The sequence below is a fragment of the Plasmodium vinckei genome, assembly GCF_900681995.1.
Source record: "Plasmodium vinckei vinckei genome assembly, chromosome: PVVCY_10".
NCBI lineage: Eukaryota > Apicomplexa > Aconoidasida > Haemosporida > Plasmodiidae > Plasmodium > Plasmodium vinckei.
In genome coordinates, this window is record NC_051302.1 from 1,067,558 (window position 1) to 1,081,327 (window position 13,770).

Consider the following 13,770-nt stretch of genomic DNA (forward strand, 5'->3'; position numbering starts at 1 on the left):
ATAATAATATATACACCTTTATAAAATTTGTTTTTTTATTTTTCTCTCTTTATTATTAGGATATTATGGCTAATTATCCTATAATTGTGTCGACTTATTTTTAAGAATAATAATAATATATTAAATATACTATTTTATAGTGATACAATTTTATAGTGTATATTATTTTATTCGGGAAAAATATAATCTTGTTTTTTTTTATCGACAATTTTGATGATATATATTCTGAGGATATTTTAATTTAATTAAGCTTTTAAAGTTAATTTAAAAAAAAAATAATAATATTAAAAAATACACAAATAAGTACAAAAAATAAAACATAAAAAAAAATATAATTACTATTATATAATATCAAACATAATATAAAGGAAACTTCTCATATGCTGCAAAACCAAGTAGATATAAATGAACGAATGCGGGGAGTTCAAAAAGGAGAAAAATTATATAAAGATCGAAAAAAAAATACAAATTTAAAGATATATTGAAAGATAAAAAGATAAATGAAAATATTATTTAATAAGGAAACAAATAAATAGGTAGATAACCTTAAGAGGAGAAAGGAACAAAATAAGCCATAAATAAAAAGAGAAAAAATCGAGGTGTTATATTATATATATCATTTTATAATGATAAAAATACTATTTTATTTTATTTTTCAAGTTTTTATAATTTCTGCCATAAATGTGAATTCAGTAAGAACGAAAAATTGTATAACATTTTCCGAGTTGTTTTATATGCTATATATGTATTCTTTTGTTTTTATACAAATATGTTTTGTGTCAATACTATAATCTTAATATATTTGAAACATTATATCATTACATATTTACGCTACATTTTTATTTTTCCAGATTAAGCATAAAGATTTTTCAACAATCAGCCATGTGGGCTTGCCGTTAGCTCTTCAGGCGAGCAACCAAAGAAAGTAAACGAAATAAAAACATTATATATCAAATATGCATTGTGTGTGTACATAAATGTGATCGGAGATGCTAAATTAATCATGTAGCATGTAATTTAATGGCTTAAACTAATTTGTATGCTTATTAATTTTTATAGATTTTCTTATATAGACCTGAGGAGAGACAGAAGAGAAGATAGCAGAGGAAATCTTTTAAGTAGCAATGGAAATTCTAAAAATGTGAGTTTTTTAGGATTTATGGGTTTAACAGGACTTTCAGTTCCTCTGATTTTTGCAAGTATAGTGGTATATAATAAGTTAGTAAACAATACAAAAAATTTAAGTGATGCTGAAAAAATACTAGGAAGATATTTATATAAACATGATGAAACTATAGTACCAAAAATTATATATGATAACGATAAATCATTTAATATATTTTATATAATAACTAGTATATATTATAATTTATTAGCATATGTAAATTTTTATATAAATGCAAAAAAAGTTAGCACAAAAGAAAATGTAAATGATTATACGATATTATTTTTCCACTCATATAATGTTGATAAATTTTTACAATCCCGAAATATTAAAACATATGTAGACAGATTAAAAGAAACATATCAAGAAATAAATAAAAATAATAATGTCAACATTGTTTATGTACCATTAGATAATAAAATATTATTTAACATAAAACATTTTGGCTTAATGAATAATTGGTATAGTGTAGCATTTAATGATAAACAACAAGTTTTAAAATTAATAAAAAATTATAACATTATGAATATACCTACTATGGTTTTATTAGATAAAAATATGAATGTTATAAATGATAATATAAATTATTTATTATTATATAATAGCAAAGATTTTCCATTTGAAAATACAAATAGTTTGACATATATAAATAATATATATGATAAGAATAATAATCAATATAATTTTAAAAAATTAAATTCAGATTATGTTATTTTCTATTTTAATAATAATAAAGAAAATAAAGAAGATATTGAAACGCTAGTTAAAATTAAAAATAAGTTATCAAAAAATAATGTAAAATTAGATATAATTTTTGTAAAAGATATTGAAGGGAAACCAGAGAAGGCAAGTCCTAGTCAAGTCAATCTTAACGATGCAAAAAATAATGAAGCCAATAATGAAATTAAAGAAGATGAAAAAAATAATGAACAAGCTGATAAGGAAGAACAAAAAAAAACTGAAATTTCGGATGGAAATGAAAAAAAAAGTTATATGAATGAAGTATACCATTTAGGGAAAGAAGAAAATAATTCGATTTATAAACTCTTACTTTATGATACATTTGATGTTACATTTAAACCTATAGGTGTTTTAGTTAATAAGAAGGGAAAAATATTAAATAAATATATTAATGTTAGTAAAAAAAATGATGATATATCCAATTTTATATTGAACAATCATAAAAGTTTAAAAGAGAAAGTTAATGAAAATAATTATATGTATAAATATGACAATATTAGTAATTTAAATAATTTAAATGTATTTGCTCCTATTTTCATTTTATTTGTGGATAAATTAGATTTTAATTTATTAGACAAATACAATGAATTAATAGAAATATATAATAAAAATAGAAAAGGAAAAAAAATTAATTTTTATTTAGTACTTAATGATGATAAAAAATATGAAGCTTTGAAAAATCTATGCTCAGTTAATAATACAACACAAGTTGCTATTTTAGATTTATTTAATCAAAAATTATTTAAAGAAAATGTTAATAATATTAATATTATACAAAATACTGATGGAAAATTTGATATAGACAAGGATAATTTTTTTAAATTCCTTAACAGTTTTTATAGCGATGATTTATATTCCTCACCCATTGTTTTAAAAAAACCATCTTCATAAGATTTGCCACTATATATGTATATACGTGTGTGTTTGCAAAATCGTGGGTATAAGATATAAAATTATGAATTCCCATATTATTGTTTAGGTATAGCTTATTTATATAAATACTGGGAAATACACATTTGAAAAGTTTATACAATTATCAACAAAAAAAAAGGAAAAAGAAAACAAGAATTACTGATTTTATTTTTATAATATTACCTCATGTTTTGTAATAATGAAAATTTCGCAAATTATAATATTACATATAAATTTTTTTTATTAATTCATTATATGCATATTTTTTAATTCTCTTTCCCTCTACAATGTTTTCAAGTGCATTTTCCCGAAAAGGGGTAATGTATTAATTGCTACACTTAGCATTATTATTTTTTTTTTTAAATATTTTATTATTTCATTTTTTTACACCATTATTATTAATATTTTTTTTTAATTATTGTCAACATTTAGTTGCATTCACCATGGCTAAAATGTGAATTTATTTTATTTATTATTTTTTTTGAATTAACCTCATTTAAGGACACATTTTATTTTTTGTAAATTTTTAATTATGTCTTTTTTATTACCATAATTAATGATAAAATTTGAGAATAAGAATGCTAATAATTATTAAGAAAAAAAATTAAGTCTTATATTGTGAATTTTTTTTTTCACTTTTTTGTGGTACTGAAAAATAGGGCTTGGTATTACCCATATGAATGGCAAAATTAAACAAAAAAAAATTATAAAAACAATGGAAATATATAGAGACTATGCAGTTGTAATTAATTGTACATAAATAAAATGATGTTGGGTTATAGCATATTATTATCTTCGTCTTTTTGAATTTCTTCTTACTTTTTTGACCTTTAAATTGTATAGTTTTTGTTTTTTCTTACTTTTTTTTTTGTTTGAATTTTGTAGAACAGTTGTTTTAACAATTTGTGTATTTTTCTTTGATGGATTTGAAGTGAATAATTTGTCAAGATCATCAATTCCTAACAATCGATCATATTCTTCATCAGTTATTTTTTTTTTTTTTAATTTTTTAAATAATTTTTCTTCAAAAAATAAAGAGTCAATTTCGTTTTGATCCATTTCTCTTTTTTCATGTTTTCTTTGAACAATAGTTTTTCTCTTTTTTTTATTTTTATCACTTTTACCATTTTTATCATTTTTGTTTTGTTCAGTAGAAAGAGGTTGTTCCTTTTTTAAAATACTTTCTTTTTCTTCTTCTTTTTTTTTCTTATTTTCTAACCTCTTCTTTTCTTTTTCAATATTTTTATAGGGTATATCATAGACATTTATATCGAAACTTTTAAAATTTTTAACTTTTTCTTTTTCTTTAAACTTTGGTATTTTAACTAATGCAAATGTATGACATAAATGTGATATATTTAATTTGCTAAATGGGAAAAGAAAATTTAATTGATGATTTTTATAAAATTCAATATATGACAAAAATGCTTTTGTTGATAAATTGAATATTTCTCGATTTTCAATAGCATAAAATATTATCAGTTTCAAGAATATCGTAATTATATTATTGGGAAGTATAATATTTTGTCGTTTGGGGGTTTCATTTTTCTCTTTTTCATCCTCAGGAATATCTTTTTTATTTTTATTTCCTTTTTTATTTTTCGATTTACTATTTGTTGTGTCACAATTTGTAAAAAATTGTTTTTTTTCAAGAAAACTTATGCAATCACTATTTCTATTTGCAAGTTTTAGAGCCTCCTTATTTAAGTGTTGTTCTGTTTTTATGATTGTAGATTCATATTTGATCATATTTTGAAACATATCTGTTTTTTTAAAATTGTAAATGCTGACTTTTTTACTTTTTAAAAAGTATAAATATTCTTTTTCCTTTTTATTTATAAAAATAATGTTTTTACCTGTTTTATCAAATCTACCAGTTCGACCACTTCTATGTATATATGTCATATTTTTATTTGGAACATCATAATTTATGACCCATTGAATGTCAATATTTATTCCTCTACTCATAACATCTGTACAAAAAATTACATTTTTTTTTTTAGCATATTTTTTATTATTTGTTATTTTATTGTAGGCACTAATCCGTTTTTTATCTTTCATTTTTCTATGAATTTTTAAAAAATTTATTTTATTTTTTCCTATATAATTTTGAATATAGCAAATCATTTTTGAAAAAACGAGCATCTCATCATCTGTACAGATATTATTATAAAGCTTGTTCAGTCTGATAAGTTTTTTAAAAAGATTTTCCTCGTCATTATTGTATAAATTTTTTATGCTAAAAATACTTTTAAACATGTGAAAATAATAATCAACACAAAAACAGGTTGGGAAAAACACAATAGCAGTTTCTCCATTATTCAAAACTGTATTTAAAAATTTAAAAAGGAAAAAAAATTTGTCTATATTTCTTAATACGATATAATAATTTTCAATTTGATTAGACATTGCAAATGAGGTGGTTATATTTCCATTATCATGCTCATTATCTTGTTCTTTATCATTTAAGTAAACACGTGAAGGGGAAATAACATTAAGATCAGATTGTTGTTCATTTTCTCCTTCCTTAGGATTAAGAATTATTCTGAATGGCTTTCTTTTTTTTAACCCAGAAGGAAATAAACTACAAATTTTATCTTCATATAAACAAGTTGCACTACATATACAAGTAATATAATCATTAGACTTGATATTATTTACAACATCTTTTACATAATTTATATAACTTTCTTCCAATAGTTTATCTCCTTCATCTAATATAAAATATTTCAATTTTGATGTGTTAAAAAGGTTATGATACTCTTTAAATAAATTTGCTAATTTTCCAGGAGTAGCTGTAATTATTTGAAAAGTATTTTTTTTTTTTTTTTCATTCTCTAGAACTTTTATATCATCTTCAATTTTTACAGCTCCTCTAAATAATAAATTATTTATAAAAAAATTATCTTTATCTAATATTTTTAAATCTACATTAAATTTATTTGAAAAATATAATCTTATAAAAAATATAAAATTATTTATTACATTATATATTTGTATACAAAGTTCTCGTGTTGGGGTAATTATGATTGTATTTACGTCAATCCCTTTCTCTTCTTTATTTCGATTTGCATTATGAAATATTTCGATATCTTCTTGAATAGCTACAATTTCAGATATATTAAATTGGGCATTACATTTTGCACTTTCTCCGTCTTTTAACTCAGTACTTTTCCCTTCATTTTCATTTTGTTTAATTTCTGGATCTACATTAGTTATTAAGTTTGTTGCCTCTTCAATAGGGGTTGTAGCTTTCTCTGTTGTTAGTAATCCTTCTTTAGTAGTACTGTCTTGATTTTGTATTATATTATTATTAATGTTATATGAAATAAATTTATCTACATTTATATTAAATGGAACAGATTTACATTTAGTAATCTCACATTTTTGAAAATAATCATAAATAGAATTAATACTATTTTCGTCGTAAACAAAATCGCTAGCTTTAGTAGTGTCATCAATATGAGTATCATCAGGATTGCATTCTGTTTTTTCTTTACAACTTTTTTCGCTAGTTATATATATTTGATTTTTAAAAATTTGTTTTTTATAATTGATTAAAGTTTGAAGTATTGGTATAACGAAGCATAATGTTTTTCCAGTCCCTGTTTCAGATTGTAATAAAACATTTTCATTTTTATTTAAAATATGTGGTATGCTAATTTCTTGTATTTTAGCACAATAAAAATACTTTTGAATGAAAAGTGAGAAAATGATTGAATTATCCAGATTGAGGTTAGTGAAAGGTTTTTTTTCCCTTTCCTTTGTTTTTGGTTCTTCGTCAATTTTTGTCATGGCATTATATTTGTTACAATTATATTATTTTTTTTATCATTTTACAAAAAAGAATTTGATCTATATTTATAAATCTCTAATCAAAATTTTAGAATATTTATATATATGATTTTTTTTCGTTTCATTCAACAAAAATCACGACAATTTTTTTTTTCGTTTTCAAATGGGATATTTATGAATGAAAAGGATTTTATTATTTAAAAACATTAAGATATATATGTTAAAATATATTCGGTTAATTTTTTTTTCATAAATATTGTAATTATAGAGAAAAAAGGTTAAAAAAATATACAAATTTTTTTAATTTGAAACAAGGGAAAAAACTACATACTTTTTTTGGGACGGGTATTTTTTTTATTAATAATGCAACTTTTATATAGATATTAATTTATAATAAAAAATAATAAAGATTAAACTTTCCATATAATCAAAGTAAAATAATTAAAAAATTATCATTTTATGAAATAATGCTAAAGTATATCATATTATTGTTAAAAGTAAAAGAGGTTGTTGTAATGGTAAACATAATAAATCATTTTATAAAATGGAAAATAGCTGTTTTATTTTTATATTTTTATAATATGTTTCTCTTTATAAATACTTTCCATTTATTAGCATTGAAAATAGTTCTAAGAGTTGATAAACAATATATTTGTTTGATATCTTATATACACAATTATTTATTCATAGGTTGTTATGCAGCCATTTTTATTGGCATATATAAACATACTTAAATAATATTTGTATAGTAAAATTTCTTGGATAATATTATCTTAATAAAAATATTAAATAATATAGAAAATGAAAAAATAATTCCAGGATTGTCTTTTGAAAAAGTATCATATATATTAAGCATTAATCGTATACCTTTGATATGTAACAATCTACAAAAAAAATTTTAATAAAATTTTTCATAACCTTTGCCTTATTTTTTTAGCTATCACATTATTGTATTTTTTAATCTATCTTTATATATTTATTTTATTTGGTCTTTGTTTTTTTATATCCCTTGAATATAACACTTTTATTATAGTATTATTTTTGACATACAACCATAATATATTATTTTCCTATTTATTTATATGCTATGCTTAATATGGAAAAATTAGCATAAATAGAATATTAATTCTAATAATTTCATAGATCTAAGTGTACAACTATTTTATATATAACTTAATACAAATTAGGAATTCAATTTCTTTTTCTTATTCTTTAAATCTGTTTGTTTTTATAGCCAAATAAATTTTATTATTGCACCTTTTGATATATAGTATATAAACACATGAAAAATGTGGGCAAATAATGAGGTCCTAATGTTATATAAATAAAAAAATGCGCACACACATAAGTGGGCCCTAAAATATATGAACATATTTTGCCCCATATCAAAAATTAAGAATAGTCCTTCTTCTGTTAATATAATGCATAGAACAAAGAACAAAAATGTAGATAATATATTTCAAATGGTTGTAATTTTTTTTTTAATTTTATTTTGAGATATTTTAGAAATATAAAAAAAAAAATCGTACTCGATTGTAATAAAGTAAAACATAATATCAGCCCTTTTATAAAGTTTATTTTATCAAATTATAATTTTATTCCTCTTTCTTTTCCATCTTTCCAGTATTTATATATGATATAAAAATGAATATCCTTATATTTTTTTTAACCTTTCAAGTGATATTATAGTGGAATTATTCATTTTTACTTGTATTTTTCTAGGCTTTTAAAATTAATAGGGAAATACAAGTTTATGCAAAGAGGTAACCATACATAAATAAAAAAAAAAAGAAAAAAAAGAAAAAAGCAGTAAACATATAAGACAAAATAAAATAATTTAACCGCTTAATAAGTTAATAATAAACCAATTAAATGTAACTTTCAGATTTTATGACAAATACATTTAGTTATTTTTCATTGTATAAAATAAATTTTAAATTTATAAAAATTATGTTTATGAAAAAGACATGAATTTTGCAACCAGTTTGGAAAATATAAAACAAACAATTTGTAATATTACATAATTATATTTACAAATATATTAACTTGTCAATATATAAAAAAAATTATACACAAGAATGATTGTGTAATAATAAATTATAAAAATAGAGATAATACTAAAAAATAATATGTATAATTATTATATATTGTACATTTCTATGTGTGGAACCCCAAAATACACACACACTAATTTCAAAATATAAATATAAAAATGCATACATAGCCAATTTAATTAGTTGCAATTTTAATATCTTCTGTTAGCTTTTATTAATTAATGTATTTATTATTTTTTATTTTCCATTTATGACTTGGGTTATTTTTATTTTTTTTTTTTCGCTTTGATTTTCCTTTAACTTGTATTCTTTAATTTTTAATTTTTACAAATACACATACATATACAATTACGAATAAATTGGAAAATTGTGTATAGTGAAAAACAGAAAAGAGACAAAAAAGCTTTTTGTAATTTATAATCCTATTTTTAATACATGGTTGCATAAGTTGTATAACAAATTTGTTTATTTTTAATTTTTGCCAAGTTTTTATTAAGTATATAAAAAGCTTAGATTAAATCAAAAGTTGTATACAACCCAAAATACATATATATAATATTTCACGCATTTACACATTTGTTCATATATAAATTCCTTATCGGAATATTTTCCAAGTGTCATACCATTCCCCTTTATTTTTTTTTAATTTGTTTACGTTTTCATAATGCATATACATACATTAAACGTGATTTAACATTGTTTTTATATTTTACATTTCTTTTTTCATGTTTTTTATTTGGTAAATATTTATTAATCCTATAATTTATAGTCACCTTTTTCGACCCTCGAAAAAAGTCCTTATTTTTTTTGGTACATTTGATAAATGATATTAAGTTTAAATACAAATAAAGAGACATAATATATACAAAGGAAAGATATATCCCATTTTTTAAGTGCATATTTTAAGAACAAAAGCGTGGGTATATAATTCAGACGTGATCTAAAAATAAACTAGAGAGAAAGATTGATGAATTAGATGCATATAATGCAATAAAATTGTGGCATAACATAGAGAACGAAAGACAAGTATGAAGTTAAGGAATATTAAAAAAAATGACAAACAAAATGGAAAAAGTATTAAAGTAAAAAAAAAAAAAATAGGAAATAAGTGCACACAAAATGGAAAAAATGGAAGAGAGAAAAAAAAAAATAGTAAGATAACACATATTGAATATTTAGAGGACAGAAATAAAAAGAAGAATAAAACGAAATTTCACAAAAAAGTACGATTTACAAAAATTTGTTCTAACATTCGATCCAATGTGGATATCAAACAAGGTAAACTGATAAATAATAATAATAATAAAAAAGAAACAGTATTAGTAAATGTGAAAGAAAAAACCAATTCATTGAATAATAAAGAAATATTGAAGCCACAAAAAAACAACAAAAATAGTAAGTTAGTAAGTAATAATACCAAGAATACAAATTTCGAAGATACTAATAAAAATGGTGTTATTTTGGTTAGCAAAAATAATAACAATAATAAAAACCACAACATTATTAACAGAAATAGCAAATGTGTTGATACATTAAAAAATAATGATTTGAACAGGTCGAAAAATGAACAGATGAAGAAAAAGAATTGGAAAAAAAGTAAAAAAAAAAAAAAATATTTAAGTGAAAATGAATTAAATTTGAATGGGAAAAAAAAAAAAAAAATCGTTGAAAGCAACAGCAGGACAGTTAAAAAATCATACAAAACAGATGAGAATGATTCTCATATTTTATCTAACAAAAAAGAAACAATGAATACACATAAAAAACATATGTCTCGAATAAAAAAAAAAAAAAAAAAAATCCAATATAACAAAATAAATGAAACAGCAAATGAAAAAACAACTGTGGTAGAAAATGAAGAAATACTTGGGACAGATCGTGAAATTAATAATGAGAAAAGCATACAAAACATGGATGAATATTTGCTTTTAAAATCAGATTATTTTTTTGAAAAAAAATTAAATAAAACAAAAGGGGTATACACCAATAATATTGGTAACAATACGATGTTTTATTATGGTAAACGATCATTTAGAAGCAAAAAAAAAATGATGCTAATGATGAAAAAATTAAAAAATAATAAAATAAAAAGATCGATAAATGATTTTATAAAAAATAATAGTATAAATAATAATAATATTGCAACTAATAACAAATATAATATTTACAGTTTTGGTAAAGGCAACTATCTATACTCATTAGAAAGAATAAATTATAATAATGAAAAAACAAATGTAGATAATAAAATAAAACTAAATTTTATTGATGAAGTAATAAATATAAAAAAACAAAAATTTATAATCGGATCGTCAAATAGAAAATGTGATTTAGTTTTAAAAGGGGATATCGAAACAGAACATTGTGAATTAATATGTAAATGTGTACAAAAAAATATTAATCATACAACCGATAAAAATAGACAAATAAATAAATATAATTTATTTATTGTAAATAAATCAACAAATAACAGTACCATACTAAATGATATGATTGTGGATATTGATCAAGTGAAAGATGAAGACAGCATATTTTTAGGAATAAATGAAATTGATAAAAAAAATAATAGTAAATATATTTATAAAATTAAATATAATAAATTAGCTAATATTTTTAATATAAATAATGGAAATAATTATACCAAAGATAATGTTATTACCCCAATGCTAAATAAATCAAAAAAAAGAAAAGGTAGTAAAATTGTGTCTAATAATTTTTCTTTAAATAATACAATAGAAGAAGATGAATCAAAAATATGTATAGTCATATTTCTTATAATAAATAAAAATAATACTACTGAAAATACTGGTCTTTTTATGACAAATAACAATAATTATTATGGAAGCAATTCTAAAAATGTATGGAATGAACCTATATATACATTAAATAATTTATGTAACATTACAAATTTAAATATTACTCCTAGAAAGAGTTTAGATGCCTTAGGATACGGTAATAATATATCAGCAAATAATGTAAATAATTCTATAAAGCATAATAATAATACACCTGGCCATTTAAGTTCTGTTGCGAATTTCAATTTGTATAGTAACAAGGGATCTACTTCCATTAATAAAATGATAGAGGAAGATTCACCTAATACCCAATTTAATGAAAGTATTAAAAAAATAAATAAAATATGTCAAAGCCGACTTTCTCCATTATGTATAAAAGATTCAATAAAAAAAGATGAAAAAGTAAAAGGGTTATCAAGAACAAGAAATAATTCTAAAGAACTTCCGGTAACATTATTAAATGCATGTGCTGAGTTGTGTAAAGAAATAAATAAAAGTACAACTAATGAAAATAATAATATTAATCAAAATAATTCTATTACAAAAAATTCTTCGCTTTTTAATAATCCGAGTCCATTAAAAATGGAAACTTATCTTGTTAGTAATGAAAATAAATCGGCCACAAAACATATAACCAATATGCATAGTAATCCTCAAATTAGTACAGATTCTATTCAAATTCATAAAAATGATTTAAATCTTACTCAAGATACACATTTGATAAAAAATAATGCATCTACAGAAAATCAATTAAAAATTTTGTCTGTAGAAAAGGAAACAAATATTAATGAAAATAATAGAATATCATCTGTGACACCAAATAAAGATGCCGATTTGGGACTACAAGGAGAGACAAAAAATGTAAGACCATCTTTTTTAAAACAAATTTTTAGTAGATCATTGTCCCCATTTAAGTACATATCTGAAAGGGTAGATAAAAACACAAAAATTGTTACTAAAGAAAATGGATACAATACAAATGATAATAAGGAGGATGATGAAGAAATAGGGGAAATAGTAAACCTTCGAGAAGAATTAAATATAACCCCTCCAAAAGATAAGATATTATGTGAGGAAAATGGCGATAAAGAACACAGTACAATACAAAATAATACTAACATAAATGGAAATAACCAAACTAATGGTATCGAAAATAATCAAGATTGTAATAAAATTACAAACAGTACAGAAAAAGGAGTATATTCTCTATTATATTCAAAAAATAGTGAAAATAAATCATATAAAGATTGTGTATTGTGCCTAAAAAATGAAGAAGGAAAAGAGGCATACTTAAAAGTAATAGGTGAAATTAAAGTAAAAAGAAATGCTACATTTTCAGAAATTAAACAAGAGATCGATTTAAAATTGATAGAGAAGTCCACAGAATGCTCGACATTAAATAATGGTAATTATTTAATTCATTTAAATGCATTTTCAGAAAAAGTAAATGAAACAAAATTTAATGAATTGTCTGCATTACATTTAGATTATATCGACAACACAAATTTTTCAGACATAGATACTTTAGAATCATTTGAACTAAAGAAAATGATATTTATAAAATATGAAGAATAATAATCATCGATATAAATCTACTTATTGTTTTAACTCATTTTTTAACTGCATTATAAACTATGATCCCATTGCTAATATATTGGGTATCATTATATTGCTATTATTTTGTATATTTTAAATGTCTCAATTCCAAAATTGTTATATGTTTTTTAAAAAAAAACCTCTAAAACGTTGTTTTTTAATTTATCTTTTTAGTGTTTAATCTTCATTATACATGTTGATATTTTTTTACGTATATACCATTTTAATAATATTTTTACATGTTCATCTCTTTTTTTAAATAACCAACTGTCAATATACTTTTTTAAAAGAAAAAAAAAACAATTTTTAAGCATAAATTTAGGATGAACATAATTTTTATTAATTCTTTTTGTATTTTTAAATTATTTGTAACATGTTGGAAATGTTGAGTATTTTTTCTTATTTTTTATTTTATTAAATATTCCCCAATTGTTTACATTCATGAAAAAATATATATTTCCAAATTCTTGTTATTTGTGAGAATAAATCTTATTTTTTATAATTCATGGATGCAACATAACTTGTATAAAAAAAAAAAAAAATTTAATGCATATATGGATAACAGTAATATATATTGCATATATTTTTCCCCCTATGAAAATAGTTTTTAACGATAAAAAAACTTTCATCGTTTATATCAAAATAATTTGAAAAGCAAAAAATATAATATATACATAATTCATGAAGGAAATGATTAAATAAAATATTATAAAAA

The 13,770-nt window shown here is 21.2% G+C and overlaps 3 protein-coding genes across 3 annotated transcripts; 2 read left to right on the top strand and 1 right to left on the bottom strand.

The window, feature by feature from the left end:
• Positions 1-626: 626 nt before the first annotated feature.
• PVVCY_1002890 (thioredoxin-like protein, putative) lies at positions 627-2,797 on the top strand (the record flags this gene model as incomplete). The annotated part of the gene is made up of 3 exons (XM_008625738.2): positions 627-692; positions 852-925; positions 1,060-2,797. 3 exons carry the CDS (start codon positions 627-629, stop codon positions 2,795-2,797), a joined length of 1,878 nt encoding a protein of 625 aa, XP_008623960.2.
• Positions 2,798-3,607: 810 nt separating this feature from the next.
• PVVCY_1002900 (ATP-dependent rRNA helicase SPB4, putative) lies at positions 3,608-6,613 on the bottom strand (the record flags this gene model as incomplete). Its single annotated transcript, XM_008625739.1, has 1 exon — positions 3,608-6,613. One exon carries the CDS (start codon positions 6,611-6,613, stop codon positions 3,608-3,610), a length of 3,006 nt encoding a protein of 1,001 aa, XP_008623961.1.
• A 3,082-nt stretch (positions 6,614-9,695) lies between these two features.
• Positions 9,696-13,034, top strand: PVVCY_1002910 (conserved Plasmodium protein, unknown function; the record flags this gene model as incomplete). The annotated part of the gene is made up of 1 exon (XM_008625740.1): positions 9,696-13,034. The coding sequence occupies one exon, from the start codon at positions 9,696-9,698 to the stop codon at positions 13,032-13,034; it is 3,339 nt and encodes a 1,112-aa protein (XP_008623962.1).
• Between the last annotated feature and the right edge of the window lie 736 nt (positions 13,035-13,770).